The 27063-nt window shown below is 46.4% G+C and overlaps 1 protein-coding gene across 5 annotated transcripts in view; it reads right to left on the bottom strand.

Annotated features, from left to right (window-relative positions):
- tp73 (tumor protein p73) overlaps positions 1 to 27063 on the bottom strand; it is a 285880-nt gene that overhangs the window by 83402 nt on the left and 175415 nt on the right. For all 5 annotated transcript variants that reach the window (XM_072478040.1, XM_072478042.1, XM_072478038.1 and 2 more), the window contains one exon: positions 10296 to 10541. In XM_072478040.1, coding sequence (XP_072334141.1) covers positions 10296 to 10541 — 246 coding nt within the window. The remainder of the gene's footprint in view (positions 1 to 10295; positions 10542 to 27063) is intronic.

Here is a 27063-nt window from a genome sequence, read left to right as displayed (position 1 = left end):
CTGCCTCTGCTATCCTTTACCTGCGCTATTTCCCTCGTGGCTGCCTGCTTTCTCAGCTGGTGAGTCAATAGGCGGCCAGCCTTGTCTCCGTGTTTGTAGAAGGTTCCCCATGTCTGGCGGAGTTGGTATGCTGCTTTCCCAGTGGAAAGATTTAATACAACTAAAGATCCACTGCACACACCTGGGTGTACCTAACACAAGGCAGCAGAAACCAAAACAAATTCAGAACCCAAGCTACACCTAGGAAGGCTCCTTCAGTACCTCTGTTGTATGCTTCACAGGATGCAAGAGAAAGATTTCTGCATTGCAAGCAATCTCTTGTTCACTGTTGGCCTTCAGCCTCTATTTTGTTTTACTAACCTAGGCACTGCTTTGCTCTTTTTTTCCTCGCTGTCTTGGTATCTCACATGTGCCCTGCTGTATGGTTTCATTGGCACAGGATATCAGTCTTTATAGATGAACCAATATGGACGTTGTTCTTAACAGCTGAAGTTCCAGGGTTTGTGCCAGGAATAGTAATTTGCAAACTACACCCCCAAATTCCACCTACATCACCGATTTTCAAACCCCTCAGATTTGGCAATTAATTCTGTGTTGGATGCAAGTTTCTGATCCAATTGGAAATTTTGTTCAGCAAATATCCATCAGGACTTAGAAAGCCTCAGGGTGAAATATTGCAAACAGTGCATGTTAGATTTTGTAGACTGAAGTAGTACATGGTAGTCCTTTTTGCAATTATCAGTTGTAGAACATTAATGAAAATGCCTAATTGTCTCACTTATATCTAATTTACATAAATATTACTTGATTGATGAGAGTAGGTGGGTAGGTCTGTTAATCATAGATTTGGTAACTTAACAGGACTACACCCCGTGCCATGTGCTGACAATGCAGAGTCTTGTTTTTCTAAAATCCCTTCAGGCAGCTAAACAAGAATCAAAGCACGACTAAAGTAGTGAATGCCGCCAAATCATTAGTACAACAATGTTGAACAACATGGGAATATTTGCCAAGTGAAGATTTATATTTTTTTCTTGAGGAACCGAGATGAAGGACAAAGGCCTGACTGCATGTTTGAGAAGGGAAAGAGAGTATATGAAATTCAACAAGAGTACTGAGTGGTGACACAAAGCTTGGCCCTAAATCCATATGTCGCAAATATTGGGTAATTTGGACATTCTGAATTCTCCATCTGTGTACCCGAACAGGTGACGGAATGTGGCGACTAGAGGCTTTTCACAGTAACTTCATTGCAGTGTTAATGTAAGCCTACTTGTGACATTAAAGATTATTCTTATATTATTATTGCAGTATATTACATTGACAGGCTTTTCCTGTCAACCTTCGCCATTATATTGCCACTGGCAGGAGGCTGTAATTACAGCATGGTAAGTTTACATTGGCAGTTTCCATTATAAATGAGTGCATAAGAATTCATACCAAAAATATAAACGGGCAGAACACATAATTTGAAAATGAAGATTGAATTATGTTTGTGTGCCCTGGCCCAATCAGCATCCATCCCAAGTCAACTTCACCTGATGACTATGCACAGTGATTAATTTGAACCCTGTTTAATGTTTAATGGTATATTGGCAAAGATTCAGCTGATGGGAGTCTATTTCTGTCTCTCACATGTAAGAGTTTATGAACAGTGCATTTAATAAGTGCTCGGATGGCTATGTTAGATTGTGTAGACTGAGGTAGCACAAAGCAACCAGCATGTGAAATGGAGTACCAAGGAGATATCAGGAAAATGGTGGCTGATATTAGTCACTGGAGGCTTTGTGTACTGGAGGAGAAGGTAATGTTAACGTATTATCTTGAGGTGTTGCTTCCATTTGCTAAAACAAGCCACATTAGCAAAAAGAAACAGTTGGCTTGTATTTTAATCCAAACTATTGTCCACTACACTCACTGAAAGGTTGAGCCTGTCACAGTACTTAAGCGTGCAGGCTAATTAATTTTGGGAAAGGCCTTACTCTGACAGTTTCTTTGCCCCTTTTTCCCTCCTCTCCTGAAGGTGTTGGCTCTTGCTCAGGTAAGGTTCCAAGGTGCCAGCAGCCTTAAGCAAACAGATAATCTTCATGTGGCTGTCTGAGCAGAAAACGCAGGCAGACAATTTGACCATGAGAATGCCAAAGCTGAACCTTATCCTGTTCTCACCGAACAATCGCTTGTATGTGACCTTTGAAAACAGCTGGCATCATTGTCCCCAGCTGATTTCTCTCTCCCTTGCTGGTTAGTGGTGTGGAGATCAACTAACCCAGAACAGACTGGGAACCAATCCTGCGACCTGCTTGATTTGTATGGTCCAATGCCACACTGAATGACATATTCATCTGCCATGTAGTTTGGAGAAAGCTTCATTTCTTACTTTTAAAAGAAGTGTATCGCTGGAACACACAGAATCAGCAATGATGGTATTTTAAACCTTGTGATGCTGAATAAACATGAACACAATGATATTGCATAAGTACCTTTAAGATCGAAAATGTTCAAACATTGGAATGAATTTATCTCAAGTGTATGTCCAAGCTACTGTAGATTTAAAACAGCACTCTAAATATAAAACAGCTTCCTCTGCAGGATGCCCTGCCACCACAACCATTTTACCTTGCAGCATTTTTTTAATATGCAAATGTTGGCAATCTGAAATACTTCTGGAAATACACAGGTCTATCAACACCTTTTTAAAAATTCATTCAAGGGGTGTAGTCTTCGCTAGTGAGGTTAGCATTTATTGCTCATCCCCAATTGTCTTGAGAAGGTGGTGGCGAGCTGCATTCTTGAACCAATGAAGTCCATGTGGTGTAGGTTCACCCACAGAGCTGTTCGGAAGGGAGTTCCAGGATTTTGACCCATTGACAGTGAAGGAACGGAGCTATATTTCCAAGTCAGGAAGGTGAGAGGGGAACTTCCGTAAACAGAGGAAAACCAGGTCACTGCTTTGAATCTGCCTCCTTTGTCAGAGCAGTTCCTGGAATAATGTATTTAAGGAGGTCACCATTTGGCACATTGTGCCTAGGCCAGCTCTTTGAAAGAACTCTCCAATTAATTCCACTCCTCTAACTTTTCCCATAGCTCTTCAAATTTTGTCTCTTCAAGTACGTAGCTAATTACCCTTTAAAAGTTAATATTGCATTCTGTATTGTAACAACTTGTATATTAAAAAAATATTTTCATCTCTCACTGGTTCTTTAGCAATGATCTTTTAATCTGTGTTCCTCTGGTTATTGATCAATTGCTCTATCAAAATCCCCCATAATTTTGAACATCTCTATTAGATCTCCACTTTCTCTGCTGCAAGGAGAATAATCTCAGTTTCTCCAATCTCTTCAGACATATGAATTCCCTCATGTGATGAATGAAGAAAATGTTATACATCGTGTATTATATATCTTTTGCAGTAATATTTATATAAATCCGAGTTTAACTTGCAGGCAGGCAGTGTGTATGAGAAAGATGCAATTAAGTGGTTGTAAATGTGGGATAATCATTGATTATAACCACTTAATTGTTTACACATATAGGGCTAATGAGCTTTTGTTTATAGGAAGATTCATAGAACATAGAACATAGAAAATACAGCACAGAACAGGCCCTTTGGCCCACGATGTTGTGCCGAACCTTTGTCCTCGATTAATCAGAGATTATCATTTAATTTACAGTGCAGAAGGAGGACATTCAGCCCTTTGAGTCTGCACCGGCTCTTGGAAAGAGCACCCTACCCAAACTCAACACCTCCACCCAACACCAAGGGCAATTTTGGACATTAAGGGCAATTCCCTGGGGTTTAAATAATTGAGGGATGGTGTTTAGCCTTAGGAAGATGGCCATCCGACAGTCAGTGGGATAGAGATGATGTAATTAATGGGAGAGCCAAGTCTGTAGTAGGCAGTTTAGCTTTTAGTCTGCCAAAAGACAGAAGAACTTGCCGCTTGTGTCTGAAAGGGTCTCTCCTTTGCTGAAACCTTGGAACTACACAGAGTATACAACAAGTATTCCTGTGTTTGCTAACTTTTATTTCTAAGTGGCTTGGATCTGTAATAGGCGTTGCTTAATTGGAGATAGAGAAGATAAAGTGTTTCCTTTCATTGTTAAGGCTTGTTTAACTGTTATTGTAAGCTATTTTCTGTGATGTTAATGTAGTTGGTCCTGTGTTAAGAATAAAGTTTGTTTTATTATAAAAGATCCCCATTTTGTCAGTGGAATTACTCTTGGGGGTGAAGTATCCTTTCCTCAGTTTACAAATGGCACAATTATTGGGGTTTCCCGTCCAGTTTCCTAACTTACATTGGGGTCTGATTTAAGTACCGTAATGCTCATCATGATATAATTCTAGCAAATATCTTTATTGCACCCTCTCCACTGTACTATTAGGGAGGGAGTTCCAAGGTTTTGACCCAGCAACAGTGAAGGAACAGTGATGTATTTCCAAGTCAGGCTGGTGAGTGACTTGGAGGTGAACTTTCAGGTGGTGGAGCTCCCAGGTATCTGCTGCTTTGTCCTTATAGATGGTAGTGGTCCTGGGTTTGGAGGGTGCTGCCTAAGGAGCCTTGTGAGTTCCTGTAGTGCATCTTGTAGATGGTACACATTGCTGCCCCTGTGCATCAGTGGTGGAGAGAGTGAATGTTTGTGGAAGAGGTGTTGTTGGGCTGCTTTGTCCTGGATGGTGTTGTGCTTCTTGAGTGTTGTTGGAACTGCACTCATCCAGACAAATGCGGGGTATTCCATCACACTCCTGGCTTGTGCCTTGTAGGTGGTGAACAGGCTTTGGGGAGTCAGGAAGTGAGTTACTCGCCGCATGATTCCTAGCCTCTGACCTACTCTTGTAGCTACGGTGTCTATATGGCTAGTCCAGATCAGGTCCTGGTCAATGGTAACCCCCAGGATATTGGGGATTCAGTGATGTTGATGCCATTAAATATCAAGGGGTGATGGTTTGATTCTCTCTCATTAGGGATGGTCATTGCCTGGCACTTGTGTGGCATGAATGTTACTTGCCACGCCCAGTCCTGGCTGGATATTGTCCAGGTCTTGCTGTATTTGCATGTGGACTGCTTCAGTGTCTGAGTCATCATGAATAGTGCTGAACATCGTGCAGTCATCAGCACACATCCGTTATTCATTCTCTCAGAGCCAGAGAGGTGAACAGTTTATAAGCACCTGAGGTTGAAGAAGGTATGTTTTGCACATGTACATGCACTTTATTTGGGGGGGGGGGGGGGGGGGGGGCATACTGCCTTTCTTAATTTGTATTTTTAAATATTTTCTTTACTGACCTCCAAGATTGACAACTCTGTAACCAAACAAGGTGGTGAATTTTGTAGCTAACTGCCATTCAAATTTCCAGTTGCGTGCGATTCACTCTTCAAGCTATCTTACTATGTTGGTGATGTTTCTATCTCTACTTGGCATTGCCCACAGGGTAGCCTGAGCATAAGGAGAGCAGGACCTGTTCGTGTTCTTGGGCTGAAAACAGAGTGGAGTAGGTGGAGAAAATATATTTGGTGGAGACTGAGGAGGGTAAATCAGATAATAATGATAATAATCGCTTATTGTCACAAGTTGGCTTCATTGAAGTTACTGTGAAAAGCCCCCAGTCGCCACATTCCGACGTCTGTTCGGGGAGGCCGGTACGGGAATTGAACCCGCGCTGCTGCCTTGTCCTGCATTACAAGCCAGCTGTTTAGCCCACTGTGCTGAACCAGATAGACCCCAAAATGGCCATTAATTGCAATGCAGGAAACACGCCAATGTCATGCTGTCTGCTCGCTTTGATTTTTGCTTGAATTCAGCATTAACTGAGCTGTTTGAATGCAATGATGTGAGAGGTTCAATGGCCTCACGAGGGGTCAAGGTCAGTGCACCTTCAAATACCATATCTCACCCACTGAACCACTAACTTTAGATGCTGCTCAATTCGCTACATCCCCATCACTCACTGACCAACAATTTCTCTCAGTCAAGTCTAATTCACATCGTTCACCTCATCCTCATCCCTACTGCAAGTCTCATATCCATTGTTCAGCTTGCACAGATTGACCGCTACCCAATGACAGCCACATCACCCAAATTACACAAAACCCAGTGACAGACTTCTCTCTTGAAGGACAAGGTGGCGGACAACCAGAGGCAGCAGGAACTATCCATAAGAAGGACCCATGGAGAAGATAGTAATGACCATTATAAGAACATATCGTGCTGAAGCCATGGTCAGCTTGGGATTGAAATGATCAATACGACAGCATCTCAAACCTAATACTCTTATCACAACCCACAATATCTATGGACTTACAGGCTGCAGATGGTGTAAGTGTGCGCCTGTTACTTTCCACTCATTCCCTCACTTCATATTTACTCTTGTGCTTTTTGCCTTCCAAAGACGCAATCTGGCCAAACAGTACAGAAACAGTAAGAAGGCAGTGAAGATGAAGATGCACTGTAACTCGATTTCACATTCACAAGCACCAACTCAGATACTGACAAGGTGCATCATTTGGAGGATATCATAGAGGTGGGAGCCACACATGATAAGACACTGGGCACAGATGGCCTCCAGACAGGTCAGGGGTAAAGGCTACTGCAGAAGGCCGGCACACCAGAGGCTGAGACCACACGTGTTCTGCTACAGAAGATGCAGATGGTAACTTCAATGGGACGGCCTACAAGAGAAGGCTGATGGGTATGCACAATAAAATATTTGGCTCATTGGGAGAAGAAAGAAGGCCTGCACTGAATGTCAAGGTGCTTGGAGGAGTTCAGCACTAACTTGGCACAGGGCTTTGCACAAAGCTTGGAGCCCATCCTTTCCATGTTGGAAAAGGTGGCTAACTCCATTTGCACACTTGTAGACCAACCATGAATCAGCCTCTGATGGTGAATGTCACGGCTTCTATCACAGGACAAGCAGCAGCCATCCAATGTCTGAATGCTGCAGTGGAACTTCTGACTGTGTCGTGCAAGGTCAGCTCATAATGCTGCCCTCATAACTGTGGATTACTGTGCAAGGGGCTGGCAGAGAGTTATAGCAAGCTGGCCTCCAATAGGCGAGTAAGAATGTTGAGGCTTTTCCCTGGGAGAATGGCAGTGGTTCCATGGAATACAAACTTGCTATCCTTTCTCAGAAGGACAATTTTCATGCTCCCACACTGTCATTCTGCCAGTGTCCATACTGTATCTCATCAGCCCAGACTGTATCTGCACATGCCAAGGTGATGCAGGCCACAGCTGCGCCTCCTAGACCCAGAGCTGAGGTCATTTAGCACCTTTATACCAGATACTTGGTAGTAACTGCGTTGGGAGCATTAAAACAGACAATGGCGCAAAGAAGACAGGATTGCACAAGGTGAACTGTTGACTTTTTCATGCAGCATAGCATGATTTCATTTATAACTTTGGTTTGGAAAATTTATTGAGGTAGTTCTTATTTTACATTGTGGCTAAGGGAGAAGATAAGGTGCAGAACTACTGGTGAATCAGGATCTTATGAACAGCTCAGGCAGAAAGGGGATGTCTATGTTGCCCCCTGTATTCCTCTTCCACCTTTTCCTCCTCCTGTACAGTGGGTGGCTGTTCCCTCATGATGGTAATGTTATGCAGTATTCAGCAGATCATGATATCCACTTTGCAGAGTACTGCAGGACTCCTCCAGAGTGGTTCAGGCCACAGAAACATTGTTTCAGCATGCTGTGGTCTGCGCTATCACATTTCACCTGACAGTATGGTTTTCACGGTGTGCATGCTATGCCTGTGTGCGAGTTGTGCACTGGAGTTACGAGCGATGTCTTTGATAGCCCTCATTAACAAGTAACTATCTTTTGGTGTCTCATGCTGTCTCAGATGCACTTGGCAAAGCGGACTGCCGCGCAGAACAAAGGCATCATTATTGCTGCCTGGATACCAGGCACTAATCTGCATGGTTCATTGTCAATGGTTCAGATACCAGCTCAACGTTAAGGGAGTTAAGGGAACCTCTGGGTTCCAGCATAGGAGAAAGTTAACTTGTGGAACCCACAAATCTATGAATATGCAAATGAAATGTAGCGCCTCTCTTTGAATAAAGAGCCTCATTGACTTCCTTACAGAAATGGATGGCAAACTGCAAGGCGTTGCAAAACCTCCAGCTCTTGCCTGGATGGAGCTAGATAAATAAAAGCTTGTTGCCATGGTCACCTTGACAGCCAATGGCAATGCAGTCTTCGTCCTACAATAATGATGCCAGCTGTGGCTGGGGTAGGTGCCAAATTTCAGTGAGGGCATCTTTACTGAAGTGGCGACCGGTCATCCCTGCTCCTGGCAGAATTGTTACCTGAACATTGTGCGGATATGGCTTTCTGTTGAGGACCCTTCACCTCCTTCCTCTTCCAACAGGCTGCCCTGCTCTGTGTGCCCAGTCAAGCTGTATTTCCAAGGGGAGTGCATACAAGTACATCCATGCTTGGAAGCAACTGGTTTGTGCCTTTAAGCCAACAAAAGTTCTTCAGCACATGCCACACATCCTGTAGATTTTTTTATCTCAAAGCTACCAAGGAAAGCGGAGAACAACTGGAAGAAATCAACCAGCAACTAACCTGTAAGTAGTCAATGATTCTCTGAACAGCCTTGGTGAGGGCATCCTTTCGGCTGTTGAAAATTTACTCAGTTGTGTGAGGTTAAGAGAGGATGACGGCCGGAGTGCCAGGCTCAAACTGAAACAGCTAGCATTGAATCAGTGTTGCGCCTTGTGTGACGACACTATCCGTCTGCTCTGCATACCTTTGGTAGGGGTGCGTGCTAAAACTTGCACCAATATCATACCTGGCGCAAGTCGCCCCACAAGTGTTCACTCAGCACACAGACACCATGTTGAAGCTCTAAGGGCATTCATAGCACCCAAAAAAAAACATTTTAATTACAGCGTAAATGCTACATATATTGTTTTCATCAGTCAGTATTAAAGACGTGCTATGAAGTTGGATGTGGTGGTGTAAAGGTAATGTGATTTACCTCTAGGGTTCATGAAAATGGCCATTTAGACCCGACTCCCTTAGAGTCTGGTAGCCTTGTTGGACTGGACCCCAGAGTAGTTGCTTGTCTCAGGGTAGCAGCAACTTTGTAAAGTGCCAATGCCTCCTTTTGAGGTTCCAGAAAAGATCGAAAGAAGCGTGTACATTCTCAGCAGCTAATAGAGACATTGCATTTGACACAGCAATTATTCAAGTGACATCTTGTATCCTGTTCTTTTCATGTTGCGCTGTTGTTGTGAGTGCCATAGTGCATAACAGGGGAAAAGAGCTCCAGTGTAGTACAAAACCGGCTCTCAATACTATGCTACAGCGGAGGATATTACTGCAAACTGTAGCCTCGGTTTGTCCATGAACCTAGGGCAAATACAATAGGCTGGAACTGAAAGAGTTAAACTATGAATGTCTTCTACATTTAATGAAAAGTCAGCATCACTAATTTCAGCCAGAGTTAACCACTGCCAATTGCAGCAACCCAATCAACAGCCCGACTGTACGCCCTTAACATCGTGGCGAGTCTTTGCACAGACAAGGATGAGCAGCACATTTGAAATTGCACTTGAGAAAAACACTAATTATCCCATCAGTTACCGGCAGACAGGGAGCCACGCTTCTTCTACTGTTGGACAGGATGCTTGCTCGTCTGCAGCAAGTCTGAACATCTCCCTCCAGGAGATAGCACAAGCAACATCCAACATGTGCTTGGATTGCGAGCATGTTCAGTCACGTCTTGCTGCAAGACATAATCTTTAAGATATATGAGACACAGGATAAAAAAAAACCACATGTTTTCAGCAGACTGGAGACTCATGTTAAAACCAATTTTCACAATTAAAAACACTTTGGCTTCTCTCATTGGAAAAAGTGCAGATGTTACAGCTGGAGAAGTCTGAGCATCTTGCATTCTGGTTCATTTTCTGAATGCAGTTTGAAATTATGTATCTGTTGCAAAGGCAGGTATTTACTGCCTGGCATGTAGTGGGATGTACAGGTTATAAGCTGAAATCAATACAGTCATTTCAACAAAGCACCAAGTTTCGAAGTTGCATTAAGTTAACCTCCAATAAAACTTTAACAACTGTTACACATAATATTTAGACAATACAATCTCCAGGTGGAGAAGAAAATGTAGAGGGGAAGACAGGACAAGACAAATATTACAAGAGACCGAGGCTGAAAACAGCCTTTTTTGATGATGAATTAAGGTGGATCACAATATTTGCATATAAATAATTGACTTTCTTTACAACATATTTTGATCAAAAATACAAAGAGAAGCAGACTCACGGTCCAGGTAGCTGACTTAGCAGTACTTGATTGCTGAAAAGTGACTTCGAATAAATGTGGTCCTGGATAGTCTGTGTTGGAAGGGATCGCTGGAGCAGGCGACATGGTATCAAACGTGGAGCTTGGCTGCGAGTAGGGAGACGGCGTCGGAACATTCGAGGCGTGCTCCGAGTTGTAAGGGCTGGCGGAGGATGCACGGTTGGTGATACTCTGATCCATGCTGCTGTTTAGCAAATTAAACTGGGACTGGAATGGCAAAGGGGTGGGGATAAGAAGTGAAACAGCCAGGTAAGGACTTGCAACATCCACTTATTTCAGACTATTAAGAAAACACACACTTCAGACAGCTGTCACTACATCTCGGCTCCTGGAATCCTTTTTATTCCTGTTGCCCCGTGTAAAGACTTGTCAAATAATTAATCGTAAATATATCATTCAGGCAAATATGAAGGAAAAAATGTCAGTTTGAAGCTGGTTGTTTCTGCTTGTTTTTTTCCCTGACCACTGAACCCTGAAGGTTTTTTAAAAATATATGTTGAATATTGTTTTGGCCCATCAGTTTACTTCTAACTGTTTGATGATTGTGGCAGAAATTTGGCTGAATTGTTCAAGCTAATTTTTGTGTTTCATTCATATAATTTCAGGCAAGGATGGAGTCCCTGTACAAATGAATGAACACAAATCATTCAAAAGCATTTTTCTTTTGGAGCTAAGAATCAATCTGGGTTCATGATGGAGTTAAATCTACTCAGTTGAAAAGGCCAGAGGAGCAGATAAATGAAAACCAATCCACGAAAATCAAATAAACCTATTAAGTGATTTTTCAAAAATAAAAACAAACTCCCCAAACCCTATTTTCCTCCTCTACTGGAGGTCTTGGCTTGAGCTAGTGTTCACTTCCACGGTTATCAGCCTCTCTCTGCTGCCTCACTTGACTGGCTTATTCCTCACATGCGAGCCGAGACAGTGCAGACTATTCTACCACCTGGTGCATCAAAGCTAAGCTCAATCTGTCCACACCTGATGCACACACGATGATTAGCAGGGGCAGCAATCAAGAGCAAGAATTCCCCTCCGCAGCCCAGTGAAACTGAGGCCAATAGCAGCATCGCAACTGCTGTGGTGACCAAGATCAACCGAGGAACGAATCTAGAGTCTTCCTGTTCTAAACGGCTGCCCAGCCCATTAATACAATCGGAGGGTCTCTGTCACTGCTTCTGGGGATGTCCCAGGTTAGGCAGTAGCACAAGGCTCAATTTACCGATTTATGGTTGGAACACGGGTCGAATTTGGTTTAAGGTGACCAACCGGCAGAGAACACTGTTTGGTCTCCTACTCTGGCTATGTTTTGATGCCAGTTTAAAACCCAACCTCATTTAAATTGGGCAGGCAGGGCGCAGGGTTCTAAACTGATATCTTGATTCAGCCTACTGGATTCAAGATTAGGCAATGGGGTTTTTATGGAGCGCCAGTGTAGCCACTCAGTGCACGCCACCCATTTCGAGGCTGGCTCACATTTCACATCAAAGGGGCTTTGCGCAAATAGACATCAGTAATCATCTGAAAAGTAGGATTATAAAACAAATGTTTGTCTCATAGGAATGAGATAGAGAATCTGGTGAACTGGTGCAACAACAATAATCTCTCCCTCAATGTCAACAAAATGAAGGAGATTGTCATAGACTTCAGGAAGCGTAGTGGAGGACATGCCCCTATCTACATCAATGGGAACGAAGTAGAAAGGGTCGAGAGCTTCAAGTTTTTAGGTGTCCAGATCACCAACAACCTGGCCTGCTCCCCCCATGCCGACACTATAGTTAGAAAAGCCAAACCAACGACTCTACTTTCTCAGAAGACTAAGGAAATTTGGCATGTCACCTACGACTCTCACCAACGTCTACAGATGTACCATAGAAAGCATTCTTTCTGGTTGTATCACAGCCTGGTATGGATTCTGCTCTGCCCAAGACCGCAAGAAATTACAAAAGGTCGTGAACGTAGCCCAATCCATCACGCAAACCAGCCTCCAATCCATCGACTCTGTCTACAATTCCCGCTGCCTCGGAAAGGCAGCCAGAATAATTAAGGACCCCACCCACCCCGGACATACTCTTCCACCTTTTTCCGTCAGGAAAAAGATACCAAAGTTTGAGGTCACGTACCAACCGACTCAAGACTAGCTTCCTTCCTACTGCCATCAGACTTTTGAATGGACCTACCTCGTATTAAGTTGATCTTTTCTCTACACCTTGCTATAACTGTAACATTATATTCTGCAGTCTCTCCTTCCTTCCCTATGTACGGTATGCATTGTTCGTACAGCATGTAAGAAACATTACTTTTCACTGTATACTAATACATGTGACAATAATAAATCAAATCAAAATTGTTCCCACCCACTGTGATATCAATCTTGACTAATCTAACATAAACAGGCAAGGATCATGGAGCACAGTATCCACCCAACAGTTTGAAAAATGGTTAGCACATTGCAGTGTCAATAGTGACCAGGGAGCATATGCCTACCCTGCTGTCGCTGTCAGGTGTGGATAGTGAACCAGAAGATCGGAGATAGGATAGAAAATACAAAAGTCAAGAACAAAGAGTCAAGTAAACAAAGAGTGCCTTTGTGGTACAATATACCAGACAACATTTTACCAGGGCACAGTAACCCAATGTCATTTTTTAAAATTTTAGAGTACCCAAATTATTTTTTTCCAATTAAGGGGCAATTTAGCGTGGCCAATCCACTTAACCTGCATATCTTTGGGTTGTGGGGGTGAAACCCACACAGACACGGGGAGAATGTGCAAACTCCACACTGACAGTGACCCGGGGCCGGGATCGAACCCGGGTCCTCAGCGCTGTGAGGCAGCAGAGGGGCTGGTTTAGCACACTGGGCTAAATAGCTGGATTTTAAAGCAGACCAAGGCAGGCCAGCAGCCCGTAACAGCCTCCCCGAACAGGCGGCGGAATGTGGCGACTAGGTGCTTTTCACAGTAACTTCATTGAAGCCTACTTGTGACAATAAGCGATTTTCATTCATTTTCACCGTGCCGCCCCTACAGTAACCCAAAGTCAATGCATTTCGATTCACGACAAATGCATACGTTTTGATTTTTTAAAAGCTACATGACGACTAAAAAACTGCATTGTAAAAGATCTGCCTTGCCAACCCACTGCGATATCAATCATGTGGGTCTCTGGGGCGTTACCGACTGATTCAGGAAGAAGGTCAGAGGCCCTTTCAGGAAATTTAACACATAAAGAAAAAGATCTCTTTTGGGGAAAGTTTAAAAAATACCTTTCATGGGATGTGAGTGTTGTTGGCTGGGCTAGAATTTATTACCCATCCCTATTTAAGAATCAACCAGATTGCTGTGGATATGTAGGCATAGGGTAAGGATGCAGATTTGCTTCTCTAAAGGGCCCGAATGAACCAGGTGGAGTTTTTATGATAATTCACAATAGTTTCATTTCATTATTCAAATTGCACCATCTGCCAAGGTGGGATTCAAACCTGGATCCCCAGTGCATTACCCTGGGTCTCTGATCCAGTCACAATGCCACTACACCACTGCCTCCCCTGCAGGGGAGTGGAGCTAAGTGGATACTCTTTCAAAGCATCAGCGCAGGCATAATGGGCCAAATGGCCCTCTTGTATGATTCTATTCCTGAATTCAGCAAACTGTACAGGCTCCCTTGGATTTTACATCACATTGCACCTACACAATTTGTACCAGTTGCTTACTTTAAGATCAAACATTTCCGGTATATTTGTGTCATGCTGGCAGTGCAGAAAAAGTCTTAAAAAATACTTCATTGGATTTACACTTTGTTGAAGTTGTTTTCAGTTCGAATTGTCATTGGGAAGCCCCGATGGTTGGCTGCACATAATGGGGAAATGACAGGCAGCAGGACCTAGAGTGTTGACACTTGCAACGTTATGCATGTCTTAACTACTGATGCACGATCAATAACTCCAGAAGCGAGGTTGGAGACAATTGAAGGCTTTAATACGCCAGATGTTTCCCCCAGCAGCGCAGGTACAGAAGAAAGCTGCTGGGGCAGCACGGGCTCTTATACCCCGCCTTGCAGGGCGGAGCTAACATACAGGCTTAACCAATGGGAACAAGTACATTCCCCACCAATGGTATTCCGGCAATACCAGGTACCATAATCCTTCTAACACAGACTACCACATTCACCCCCTGTTAAAAAAAGTGTCCGGTGGGGGTGGTGGCTTCATATTACAATGTGGTAAAGTGGTAGAAGTTACAGTTATGAAGGTACCGTAATACCTCCGTACACCGTTCTGCCTTATTACATCTTAACTATTTACAACAGTAATGTACATTTCAAAATGAAGCAATTAGTCGATCGGGGGCCCTGGTCGTCCTCTGCGATCGTCGTAGCTTTGGTGGTGATGCTGGTGGAGGTTTGGGCGTCTGTGACTCCGGGAGCGTGGTTTTGGCTTCTGTGGCCGCTTCATCACCCCTAGACGGGGCCAGTGGAAGGACCGGCTGACCTGGGAAGAGGGCGGCTGTGGGGTGCGCCGGTGGGCGGGAGGGCCTAGACGGGGCCGGTGGAAGGACCGGCTGACCTGGGAAGGGGCCGGCTGTGGGGTGCGCCGGTGGGCGGGAGGGCCTAGACGGGGCCGGTGGAAGAACCAATCCACCTGGGAATGGGGCGGCTGTGGGGTGCGCCGGTGGGAGGGAGGGTGGGACTGGTGGCGGGGGTGTGTGTGGGGATCCAGCGGGCGCCAGGTCCCGTAGGGAGACCGTATCCTGTCAGCCGTCGGGGTACACCACGTAGGAGTACTGAGGGTTAGCGTGGAGGAGATGGACCCTCTCGACCAATGGGTCAGATTTGTGCGCCCGTACGTGTTTCCCGAGCAGGATGGGTCCGGGAGCTGCCAGCCAGGTCGGGAGCGAGGTCCCAGAGGAGGACTTCCTGGGGAAGACAAGGAGACGTTCGTGAGATGTTTGGTTGGTCGTGGCACAGAGCAGTGACCGTATGGAGTGGAGGGCATCCGGGAGGACTTCCTGCCAGCGGGAGACTGAGAGATTCCTGGACCGCAGGGCCAGTAGACAGTCTTCCAGACCGTTCCGTTCTCCCTCTCTACCTGTCCGTTTCCCCGGGGGTTGTAACTGGTCGTCCTGCTCGAGGCAATGCCCTTGCTGAGCAGGAATTGACGCAGTTCATTGCTCATAAAGGAGGACCCCCTATCACTGTGTATGTAGGCGGGGAAACCAAACAGCGTAAAGATGCCATGGAGGGCTTTTATGACGGTGGTTGCGGTCATGTTGGGGCAGGGAATGGCGAATGGGAACCGGGAATACTTGTCAATCACGTTCAGGAATTACGTGTTGCGGTCGGTGGAGGGGAGGGGGCCTTTGAAATCCATACGGAGGCATTCAAAAGGACGGGAAGCCTTTATCAGGTGCGCTTTCTCTGGCCTGTAGAAGTGTGGCTTGCACTCCGTGCAGATTTGGCAATTCCTGGTGGCTGTCCTGACCTCCTCGATGGAGTAGGGCAGGTTGCGGGTCTTGATGAAATGGAAAAATCGAGTGACCCCCGGGTGGCAGAGATCCTCGTGGAGGGCTCGGAGGCGGTCCACTTGTGCGTTGGCACATGTGCCGCGGGATAGGACATCAGGAGGCTCGTTTAGCTTCCCAGGACGATACAAGATCTCGTAGTTGTAGGTGGAGAGTTCGATCCTCCACCGTAAGATCTTGTCGTTTTTTTTATCTTGCCCCGCTGTGCATTATCGAACATGAAAGCAACCGACCGTTGGTCAGTGAGGAGAGTGAATCTCCTGCCGGCCAGGTAATGCCTCCAATGTTGTACAGCTTCTACTATGGCCTGGGCCTCCTTTTCGACAGAGGAATGGCGGATTTCGGAAGTGTGGAGGGTGCGTGAGAAGAAGGCCACGGGTCTGCCCGCTTGGTCGAGGGTGACCGCCAGAGCTACGTTGGACGCGTCGCTCTCGACCTGGAAGGGGAGGGACTCGTCGATGGCGTGCATCATGGCCTTTGCAATGTCTGCTTTGATGCGGCTGAAAGCCTGGCGGGCCTCTATCGACAGGGGAAAAACTGGATTGGATCAGTGGACGAGCCTTGTCCCATAGTTGGGGACCCACTGGGCATAGTAGGAAAAAAAATCTAGGCAGCGCTTCAGTGCCTTGGAGCAGTGCGGGAGGGGGAACTCCATAAGGGGGTGCATGCGTTCACGGTCGGGGCTTATAACTCCATTACGCACTACGTAGCCGAGGATGGCTAGGCGGTCGGTGCTGAACACACATTTATCCTTGTTATACGTGAGGTTAAGGATTCTTGCTGTCTGGAGGAATTTTCGGAGGTTGGTGTCATGGTCCTGCTGGTCGTGGCCGCGCTGGTCGTGGCCGCAGATGGTGACATTATCGAGGTACGGAATGTGGCCCCTAAACTGTACCGGTCAACCATTCGGTCCATCTCTCGTTGGAAGACCGAGACCCCGTTAGTGACACCTAAGGGAATCCTTAAGAAGTGGTCGAGCCGCCCATCTGCTTCGAAAGCAGTGTATTTGCGGTCACTAGTGCGGATGGGGTGCTGGTGGTCGGCGGACTTAAGATACACTGTGGAAAAGACCTTGTATTGCGCGATCCTGTTGACCAGGTCGGATATGCGGGGGAGAGGATACGCGTCAAGCTGCGTAAACCTGTTGATGTTCTGACTGTAGTCGATGACCATCCTATGCTTCTCCCCAGTCTTTACAACCACTACTTGAGCCCTCCAGGGGCTGTTGCTAGCCTCAATGACACCTTCCCTCTGACCTAATAAAGATCCGGTCCTGGGCACTGTACCATCTGCTCCTGGTGGCGACTGGTTTGCAATCCGGGGTGAGGTTCGCAAACAGGGAAGACGGATCGACCTTGAGGGTCGCGAGGCTGCAGACAGTGAGGGGGGGTATAGGGCCGCCGAATTTGAAAGTTAATCTTTGGAGGTTGCACTGAAAGTCCAACCCTAGGAGTGTGGCCGCGCAGAGGTGGGGAAGAATGTAGAGTCGGTAGTTTTTGAACTCCCTTCCCTGGACCGTGAGGTTAGCTACACAAAACCCCTTGATCTCTATTGAGTGAGATCCGGAGGCCAGGGAGATTTTTTGATTAACGGGGTGGACGGGGAGAGAACAGCGTCTTACCGTGTCGGGGTGTATGAAGCTCTCCGTGCTCTCAGAGTCGATTAGGCAGGACGTTTCATGCCCATTGATAAACACCGTCGTCGTAGCAGTCGAATGTGTTCGGGGTCGAGACTGGTCCAGGGTCACCGAGGCTACTCGTGGCAGCAGTTGGATGTTCTCTTCTGGCGGTGTGTAGTCAGCCGAACTGGGGTCCTGGGAGTCCATCCAAGATGGCGGCGCCCACTGGTCGCACATGGCTGGGGGTGCACAAAATGGCGACGCCCATCCATCGCACGTGGCGTCCGCGGGACAAGATGGCGGCGCCCGGAGGCCACACGTGGCCCTGGAGAAGGAAGATGGCCGCACGGGGTCCGTGGAGAGGGTTGTGGTGGCGGTCCGTATTCGCCTCCGGAGACCGCAGTGACCGCCCAGGCCTGGCATACCGCCATGAAGTGGCCCTTTTTGCCGCATCCCTTGCAGATGGATGAACGGGCCGGGTGCTTGGCTTGCCCGCAAAAATAGCAGCGGAGCCCCCCGGGGTTGCCAGGCCGTCTCGCAGCACAAGCTTGTGGTGGGATGGGAGATGCCTCGGGATCGGCCGCAGGGGGGTTCCACGCTGCCCAGGGGGCTGCTGCACGGTCGGGGACGTATGCGCGGGCGTTTCGGGAGGCCACATGCAGGGAGCCGGCAAGGGCCCGTGCCTCCTTGAGGCCTAGTGTCTCTTTCTCCAGCAATTGCTGGCGGATTTGGGAGGACAGCATACCTACAACAAAAGCGTCATGAATCAAAAGTTGTGTGTGGTCGTTTGCTGAAACTTGCGGGCAGCTGCAGTTTCTCCCCAACACCAGGGGCGCACGGTAGAATTCTTCCAGTGATTCCCCAGCGATTTGTCGCCTCGTCGCTAGTAGATGTCGGGCGTAGACCTGGTTTACAGGGCGAATATAGTGTCCTTTCAGCAGCTCCTTTGCAACATCGAAATCGTCCACGCCCTCGATGAGGGTGTAGATTTCTGGGCTCACCCTTGAGTTTCTGTTCTCCCATGGGTGTGTTTTTGGCCGTCCCGAGATATCCGTTGAAGCACGCCAGCCAGTGTTTGAAGGTTGCCGCTGAGTTTGCCGCGTGGGGGCTGAGTTGCAGACACTCCGGCTTGATTCAGAGCTCCATTCTTTAAAAACTAGCGTATTAATTTGCTGCACGATCAATAACTCCAGAAGCGAGGTTGGAGACAACTGAAGGCTTTAATACGCTAGATGTTTCCCCCAGCAGCGCAGCTACAGAAGAAAGCGGCTGGGGCGGCACGGGCTCTTATACCCCGCCTTGCAGGGCGGAGCTAACATACAGGCTGAACCAATGGGAACAAGTACATTCTCCATCAATGGTATTCCGGGAATACCAGGTACCGTAATCCTTCTAACACAGACTACCACAACTACCAAGTTTAGTTCCCGCACTCACTGGTACATCGTTTCATCCATTTAAAGTGTACACAAAGTGTTCTTTCACTGGCCACTTGAGCATGCTTAAATTGTCCAGAATTTACAATATAGAAACAGGCTACCTGAACCAACAATAAGCTAGTGTTCATGCTTCTCGTGAGCCTTCTCTCACTATTTACTTCATCTCACCCTATCAATAAACACATCCTTGCATTTCTCCTTCCTTCCTCCTCCGCTAACTTTATCAACACAACCCTCTATTCCCTTTTGCTATTACTACTTTTGCCTACTCCTGCTCCTATTCTTCTATGTTAAACTCGGCCCCATCTGTCCTCTCAGACGGCCATTTGGGTATTTTTTGAACAACAGTAGGGATGTTCTCCCTGGTATTCTGGCCATGTTTATCCCTCAAACGTAAAATAACCAGCTAGACATTATCTCATTGCTGTTTGGGGGGTCCTTGCGGTGCACACATTTGCTACTGGGTTTGCCCAAATGTGACTACACTTCAAAAGTACTTTACTGGCTGTAAAGTGCTTTGGAAGCCCTGAGGTTGTAAAAGCCCCTGTTTGAATTCAAGCTTTATCTTCTCAGACGCATCACTTTAACTATTTTGTAAATGTACAATGATCTCTTTTTTCTCTCCCTGCTCCACCATAAAAATTTTACTATGGGAACATGTGTGCTAATATTTTCTTTTTAATGTAATACATTGTTCGGACTTGTTCAATGAATCCAAAATTCAGTCAACAGAGATAACGCTTGTTTTTCCAATAGTAGACAAGTAAGAGTGTGTGGTGCTTGTGGTGGGTACCTAGCCTCTTGCTCAGATGGGCCACTTTTTTTTTTTTGATTGTTATTTTTCCCTCCACCCCTTCTTCTTGTCTGGGCTGGCTTTGAGCTGATGGTATTAATGGGCTCGTCCAGGTTAAAACAACAGACAAAAGGAGCCAAGACTAATTATCTGCATAGCTTTCCCCCAGACAACAACGGTGCAGGTATGCACATGTAGAGGAAACATCCATGGAGGTGATGAATGTTCATACACAGTGGCTGGTTGACCGATTATATGCTACCAACTCAAGAGTTAGCAATGATTGATGCTCACTGCTTTTTAGCGGGGGTGAAATGATTCCGTATATGGGTAGTACTCCAACCCTTGCCCTTCAGAATTGCAATGAACACGTAAGGGGAGATGGTGGTGTAGTGGTCATGTCATTGGACAAGTAATTCTGAGGCCCAAGTTAATGCTCTGGGGTCCTGGGTTCACATCTCACTGTGATTTTTAATAATTAATTTACAGGATGTGGGTGACAATGACTAGGCTAGCAATTATTGTCCATATGTAGTGGTGCGCTGGCTTCTTGAACCACTTCAGTCCATGAGGTGTAGGTGCAACTATAGTGCTGTTAGGGAGGGAGTGTTAGGATTTTGACCCAGTGACAGGGAAGAAACAGTAATACAATTTCCAAGTCAGGATGGTGTGTGGATTGGAGAGAAACCTCCAGGTGATGGTATTCCCTTATATCTACTGTCCTTGTTCTTCAGATGGTTATAATAATTATAACCTTTATTATTGTCACAAGTAGGCTGCAATGAATTTACTGTGAAAATCCCCTGGTCGCCACACTCCGGTGCCTGTTCGAGGGAGAATTCAGAATGTCCAATTCACCTAACAAGCGCATCTTTCAGGGCTTGTGGGAGGAAACCGGAGCAACCGGAGGAAACCCACGCAAACATGGGAAGAACATGCAGACTCCGTACAGTGACCTAAGCGGGAATCGAACCTGGGACCCTGGCGCTGTCTAGTAACAGTGCTACCCACTGTGCTACCATGCCAACCTTGAGGTTGTGGGTTTGGAAGGTTCTGTCAAAGGAGCCTTGATGAGTTGCTGCAGTGTATCTTTTCCATGGCACTGTGCATTGGTGGTGTAGAGTATGAATGTTTCAGGTGATGTATTAGGTGTCAGACGACCAGGCTGTTTTGTCCTGGATGGCGTTGAGCATAGTGTATTATTTGAGCTGCACTCCTCCAGGCAAGTGAAAAGTATTCCATCACACTCCTGACTTGTGCCTTGTAGATGGTAGCCAGACTTTAGGGAGTCAGCAGAGCAGGATTCATATCCTTTGAACTGCTCTTGTACCCACACTATACATATGGCTGGCCCAGTTCAGTTTCTGGTCCATGGTAACCCCCCGGGTTGTTGATAGAGGGGGATTCAGCAATGGTAATGCCATTGCATCTCAAGGGGAGGTGGTCATTCTCTGGTACTTGTGTGCCATGAATATTACTTGCTACTTAGCAGCTCAAGCCTGAATGTTGTGAAGGTCTTGCTGCATATGGACACGGACTTCTTCAGAATCTCAGGAATAGGAATGGTGCTGAACATTGTGCATGTGCAGTCATCAGCAAACATCCCCACTTCTGACTTTATGATGGCCGTTGATGAAGCAGCTGAAGATAGTTGGACCTAGGACACTACCCTGAGGAACTCCTGCGATAGAGGATTGACCTCCAAGAACCCAACCATCGTCCTCTGTGCTACGTATGACTCCAATCAGTACAGACCCCCGACTCACAATGATTCCAGTTTGCTGGAGCTCTTTTATGTCATACTTGGTCAAATGCTGCCTTGATGTCAAGGGAGGCCACTCTTGTTTCACCCCTGGAGTTCAGCTCTTTTGTTTATGTTTAGATCAAGACTAATGATTCGAGGGCCCTGGCTGAACCAAAGTTTCATTTAGCTGGTTATTGCTGGTCGATAGCATTGTCAATGGCCTTTTCCATTATCTCACTGATGATAGAGATTAGACTGCCAGGGGAATAATTGACTGGGTTGGATTTGTCCAGTTTTTTGTTAACAGGACACACCTGGACAATTTCTCACATATCCCGGTAGATGCCAGTGTTGAAGCTGTACTGAAACGCCTTGGTGAGGGGCGCAGCTAGTTCTGGAGCACAACTCTTCAATACTATTGCCGGAATGTTGTCAGGGTCCTTAGTCTTTGCAGCATCCTGTGCCTCCAGCCACTTCTTGATATCATTTGGAGCAAATCAAATTGGCTAAAGACTGCTAGGACCTTAGGAGGAGGCTGAAATGGATCATCCACTCTGTCATGATATGCAGACATGCAGATAATGATATACAGACAGGCAGCTAATGAACACAGACAACAGGACATGACCAATGAGCAGGCAGGACACTCAGGGGTGGTATCTCACTATAAAAGGCACGAGGCACTCACACTCTGCCTCTTTCCACTGATGAACATCTACAGAGTGAGTCAGGGTGTGTGTACAGTATCACTCCTTCAGCACGTGGCTAAGAGCTAGTCTGGTTCAGTCAGACAGAGTAACCATACTTGGGTTAGCAGAGAGTCGAACTCATAGAGAACTGTGCTAACTGTGCTACTGGTTCAATAAATCAGATTGAACTAACTTCAAGGTCTGGAGTATCTTTTGGTTAAAGCTGCATCCAGTTGCAGCCTGTGTTATCCCAGAGTACATAACACGACCCACTCGGCACTTCCGGCTGAAGATGGTTGCTTCAGCTTGTCTTTTGCACTGAGAGGTGGTGTGCTCCCCCCTTTGTTGAGAATGAGGATATTTGTGGGACCTCCTTCTCTCGTAGTGAGTCCATGGCTGGACAGCAGAGCTTAGATCTGATCCATTGGTTGTGGGATTGTTTAGCTCTGTCTATTGCTTGCTGCTTCTGCTGTTTGACACGCAAGTAACCCCGAGTTGTAGTTTCAGGTTGACCTCTCATTTTTAGGTATGCCTCGTGATCCTCTTGGCATGCCCTTTCTCACTGAACCATGGTTGATACCTGACTTGATGATAATGGCAGAGTGGGTGATGTGCTGGGATGTGCTTACATAGAACATACAGTGCAGAAAGAGGCCATTCGGCCCATCGAGTCTGCACCGACCCACTTAAGCCCTCACTTCCACCCTATCCCCGTAACCCAATAACCCCTCCTAACCGTTTCGGTCACTAAAGACAATTTATCATGGCCAATGCACCTAAACTGCACGTCTTTGGACTGTGGGAGGAAACCCACGCAGACACGGGGAGAACGTGCAGATTCCGCGCAGACAGTGACCCAGCGGGGAATCGAACCTGGGACCCTGCGCTGTGAAGCCACAGTGCTATCCACTGTGCTACCGTGCAACGAATGGGGGAGCACAGCACCTCAGTGCAAAAGACAAGCTGAAGCATTTGCAACCATCTTCAGCCAGAAGTGCCGAGTGGATGATCCATTTCAGCCTCCTCCTAAGGCCAAGCAGTCTTTAGCCAATTTGATTTGCTCCAAGTGATTATGGCTGAATACAATTCTGCTGCAATTCATGGATGCCTAGTTTTGAGCAGCTGAATCTCTCCAAAACCATTCAAGCACTGTGATAGTGCCACACAACACAATATCCTCAATATGAAGACAGGACTTTATCTCTACAAGAACTGTGTGGTAGTCACTCCTACCAATATTATCATGGACAGGTGCATCCGCAACAGGTAGATTGGTTCCCTCGCCACCTGCCCGCCACCTGCCAAAGGCGGAGTCCAACAGCTTTGTCCTTTGTGCCACCATTCTTGGTAATGGACACTGAAGTCCCCCACACAGAGTACATTCTGTGCCCTTGCTACCCTCAAGTATTTCTTCCAAGTGGTGTTCCACGTGGAAGATTTAGTAACTCAAGGAAGCCAGCGGTAAGAGAACAGAGGTCTATTTAACTATCTTGTTCCCAGCACAGTCCTTGCTGGGAGAAGTAACCACACCAGGCTCTGCTTGGGGCTGGCTTTTATGTTCATTTGTAACGAGCTCCAGCTGTGTGGCCTCCTATCTGGGAAGCTCGTACTCCACGAGCCCTACAGGGAGATGAACAATGGTTCCCTGTGGTCCTGGTGGGGGTTAGAACAGAGGAGTATTTAATTATCAGCTGGTGAGGGGGAGGCAATCATCAGCAAGTTTCCCTTCCCATGCTTGACTTGATGCCATTAAAATTAAGTGGCTCCAAAGTCAATGCTGAAGACTCCCAGGGCAACTTCCTCTCGACTGTATACCATTGTTCCATCAACTATGGTGAGTCCGCTCTGCCAATGGAACAGGACAAACCTAGGGATATTGAAGGTGGTGTCTGCGGCATTGATTGTAAGGTGTGATTCCGTAAGAATGAGTATCAGAGAGTTGTCATGGACATGATGGGCTGAATAGACTCATTCTGAGCTGAATGATTCTCTCATCATTGCAGGGTCATCTTTGGTGGGCATGCATGTATCAAAACCTTAGATACTTTAATATTGTATATTTAAAATAAAATACTGAGAAGTACACAACATCTCTGCCATTATCTGAAAATTGAAAGGCTGTGTTTTGAGTTTTGTCCCTTCACCAGAGTTCTCCAAGATCTATTCCTTATTTTCCATTCACAGGCATGGAGGCACCTGTTCTGTAATTGCAGCATTTTTTGATTTTTAAGTTGAAAATTCCGACAACTGTGGCTTTGTTTTTTTAAAATCTGAAATTATTTCAATTCAGATAAAACAGAAATTTAGCAAAATGCTAGTGATAGATAGCCTTTACATTACAAACAGGATTGAAAATAATGGACATATATTTTGGCAATTCTCCTCCTATCCCCACCACCAGCCTACCCCACCTAGTCTCGATTCACTGCTCTCCCAGCAAAATACTGGTGCATATAGTTTACAGCCAATTTGCTTCCTTCACAGACTGTGATCTGGTTGGGAAAGATCAAAGGGTGCACTCTGCTGGCCAGCAGTGAAAGTGACAGAGTTTGTACATCAATTCCAAGGGTGAATTCATCAAAGGGGCTGCTTGCGTTGGAGGTCACAGATGTTGTATGATGGCGACTGTTGGGGAAACAGAAAGAAAGGAACAGGAGTAGGCACTCAGGTCGTGGCCCAACTCCATTTACTTGCCTTTGTTCCATAGCCCTAGAAAACCTTATCCAACAATAAAATCAACCTCAAAGCATTGAAATTTCAACTGAATGTTTGGGGGGGGGGGGGGGGGGGGCACGTTCCAAATTTCCACTATATTTATATGAAAAGGCGTTTCCTGATTGCTCTCCTTAAGGCATGGTTCTAATTTTAAGTTTAGAACATGTGTTCTGCATTGTACCACCAGGGGAAATCGTTTTTTGGATATCCGAAATTCCTTATTAATTAACTATCTTTTAATATTATAAAATCAAGAGATACAAGTGTTGTAATCAATTCCAAACTAGTTCAAATGCTAATTTATTGTTAAATTGTTGATTGGAAAATAGTGAGTGCAACTCCTCTATTCAAGATGGGAGGGAGGTAGAAAGCAGGAAACTACAGGCCAGTCAGCTTAAAATCTGTCCTAGGGAAAAGGCTGGAATTTATTAGTAAGGATGTTATAGTGAGGCACTTAGAAAATCTTAATGTAATCAGGCAGAGCCAACATGGGATTTGTGAATGGAAATTGTGTTTGTCTCATTTGTTAGAGTACCAAGGTGCCACATTGAAGGTTGCTACACAAAATAAGAGTTTGCGGTATAGGGGGTAACATAATTGGATGGATAGAGGATTGATTAGCTAACAGAAACAGAATAGGCATAAACTGGTTGCTTTCAGGTTGGCATGTGGTGAGTGGATGCGACAACGATCTATCTGTGCTGGGGCCTCAACCATTTACAATCAATATTAATGCCAGATGCTGGGATTGAATGTCCCTAGATTTGCTGATGACACAAAGGCAGGTTGGAAAATAAGTTGTGACGAGGACATAACTCTCTGCAAAGGATTATAGGTAGGTTAAGTGAGTGAGCAAAGATTTGGCAGATGGCGTGTAATGTGGGAAAATGTGAACTCGTCCACGTGGGCAGAAAGAATAAAAAAGTCACATATTATTGAAATGGAGAGAGATTGCAGAACTATGAAGCATCTGGGTATATGAATTACAAAAAGGTAATATGCAGGTACAGCAAACGATTCGGAAGGCAAATAGTAATTTATTGCAAGGGCAGTAGGGATATTTTGCTACAGTTGTCGGGGCGTTGTTGAGAGTATGGTCCCCTAGCGAGCGTGTGTAGCCGCGTGTTTCCCGGCTCTTGCAGTGCTGGGAAATACAGGGCTATTCAACGCGACTTGCGTTGTAAAGGGTTCTGAGTGGGGAATGCATAACCGAGGCTGCACTTAGCCCCGTTTTGTACAGTAGGGAGCTCTGCTCGCCGGAACTCCCCATTGTAACGAGAGATCAGGATGACATTTTTAAATGTGTCCTGATCACAGAGGCCCCCAAAACAATCCCCGACCTACCCCCTCCCCATCTCGAATGCACTATGGGAGGGTTCCCAGCCCTTCCCCCCCCTTGCATCCCCCAACACCCACGCCGGGCAACCCCGGCCCGATCGCACGCGTGCACAAAATGCCAGCTTAGCACCTTGGCAGTGCCAACCTAGCACCTTGGCAATGCCTATGCCAGCTGGCAGTGCCATCTGGCCACCTAGGCAGTGTCAATCTGGCACCCAGGTGGAACTGCCAAAGTGCCAGGAGTACCAGGGCACCACCTTGCCCAAAGGGCATGTAGCTGGAGGCCTCCGATCCCCTGCGAGACCACACGAGTGCCGTTCCGTCTGGTCCCTGTTTGTGGGAACCAGTATTGAATGGCACTCGCTCGAGGTCTCTGAGGCAAAGGGGTTGAATCATAAAGTCTCAGGTACCTCTGGAATCTGCACATTAGGGCGAGGCAGTATATGCAGATTAGCCAAAAAGTGATCCTACCTGGTGGGCGGGATTTACATCGCAACGTCTCGCGAGATCGCGTTGGATCTCATGAGGCGTGGCGAGCCGTGAAATCCTTGGAGGGTCCTCGCAGGGTCTCCCGGCCTTCAACGGCCAAGCTGCGCCACGGCAAGCAGTTTTCCATAAGACTACAAGACATAGGAGCAGAATTAGGCCACTCGGCCCATCGAGTCTGCTCCGCCATTCAATCATGGCTGATATTTTTCTCATCCCCATTCTCCTGCCTTCTTCCCATAACCCCTGATCCCCTTATTAATCATGAACTATCTATCTCTATCTTAAGGACACTCTGTGATTTGGCCTCCACTGCCTTCTGCAGCAAAGAGTTCCACAGATTCACCACCCTCTGGCTGAAGACATTCCTCCTCATCTCAGTTTTAAA

Source organism: Scyliorhinus torazame, chromosome 16 (assembly GCF_047496885.1).
Source record: "Scyliorhinus torazame isolate Kashiwa2021f chromosome 16, sScyTor2.1, whole genome shotgun sequence".
NCBI lineage: Eukaryota > Metazoa > Chordata > Chondrichthyes > Carcharhiniformes > Scyliorhinidae > Scyliorhinus > Scyliorhinus torazame.
Note: the sequence above shows the minus strand (reverse complement) of the source record. Positions and strands in the feature narration are given on the sequence as shown.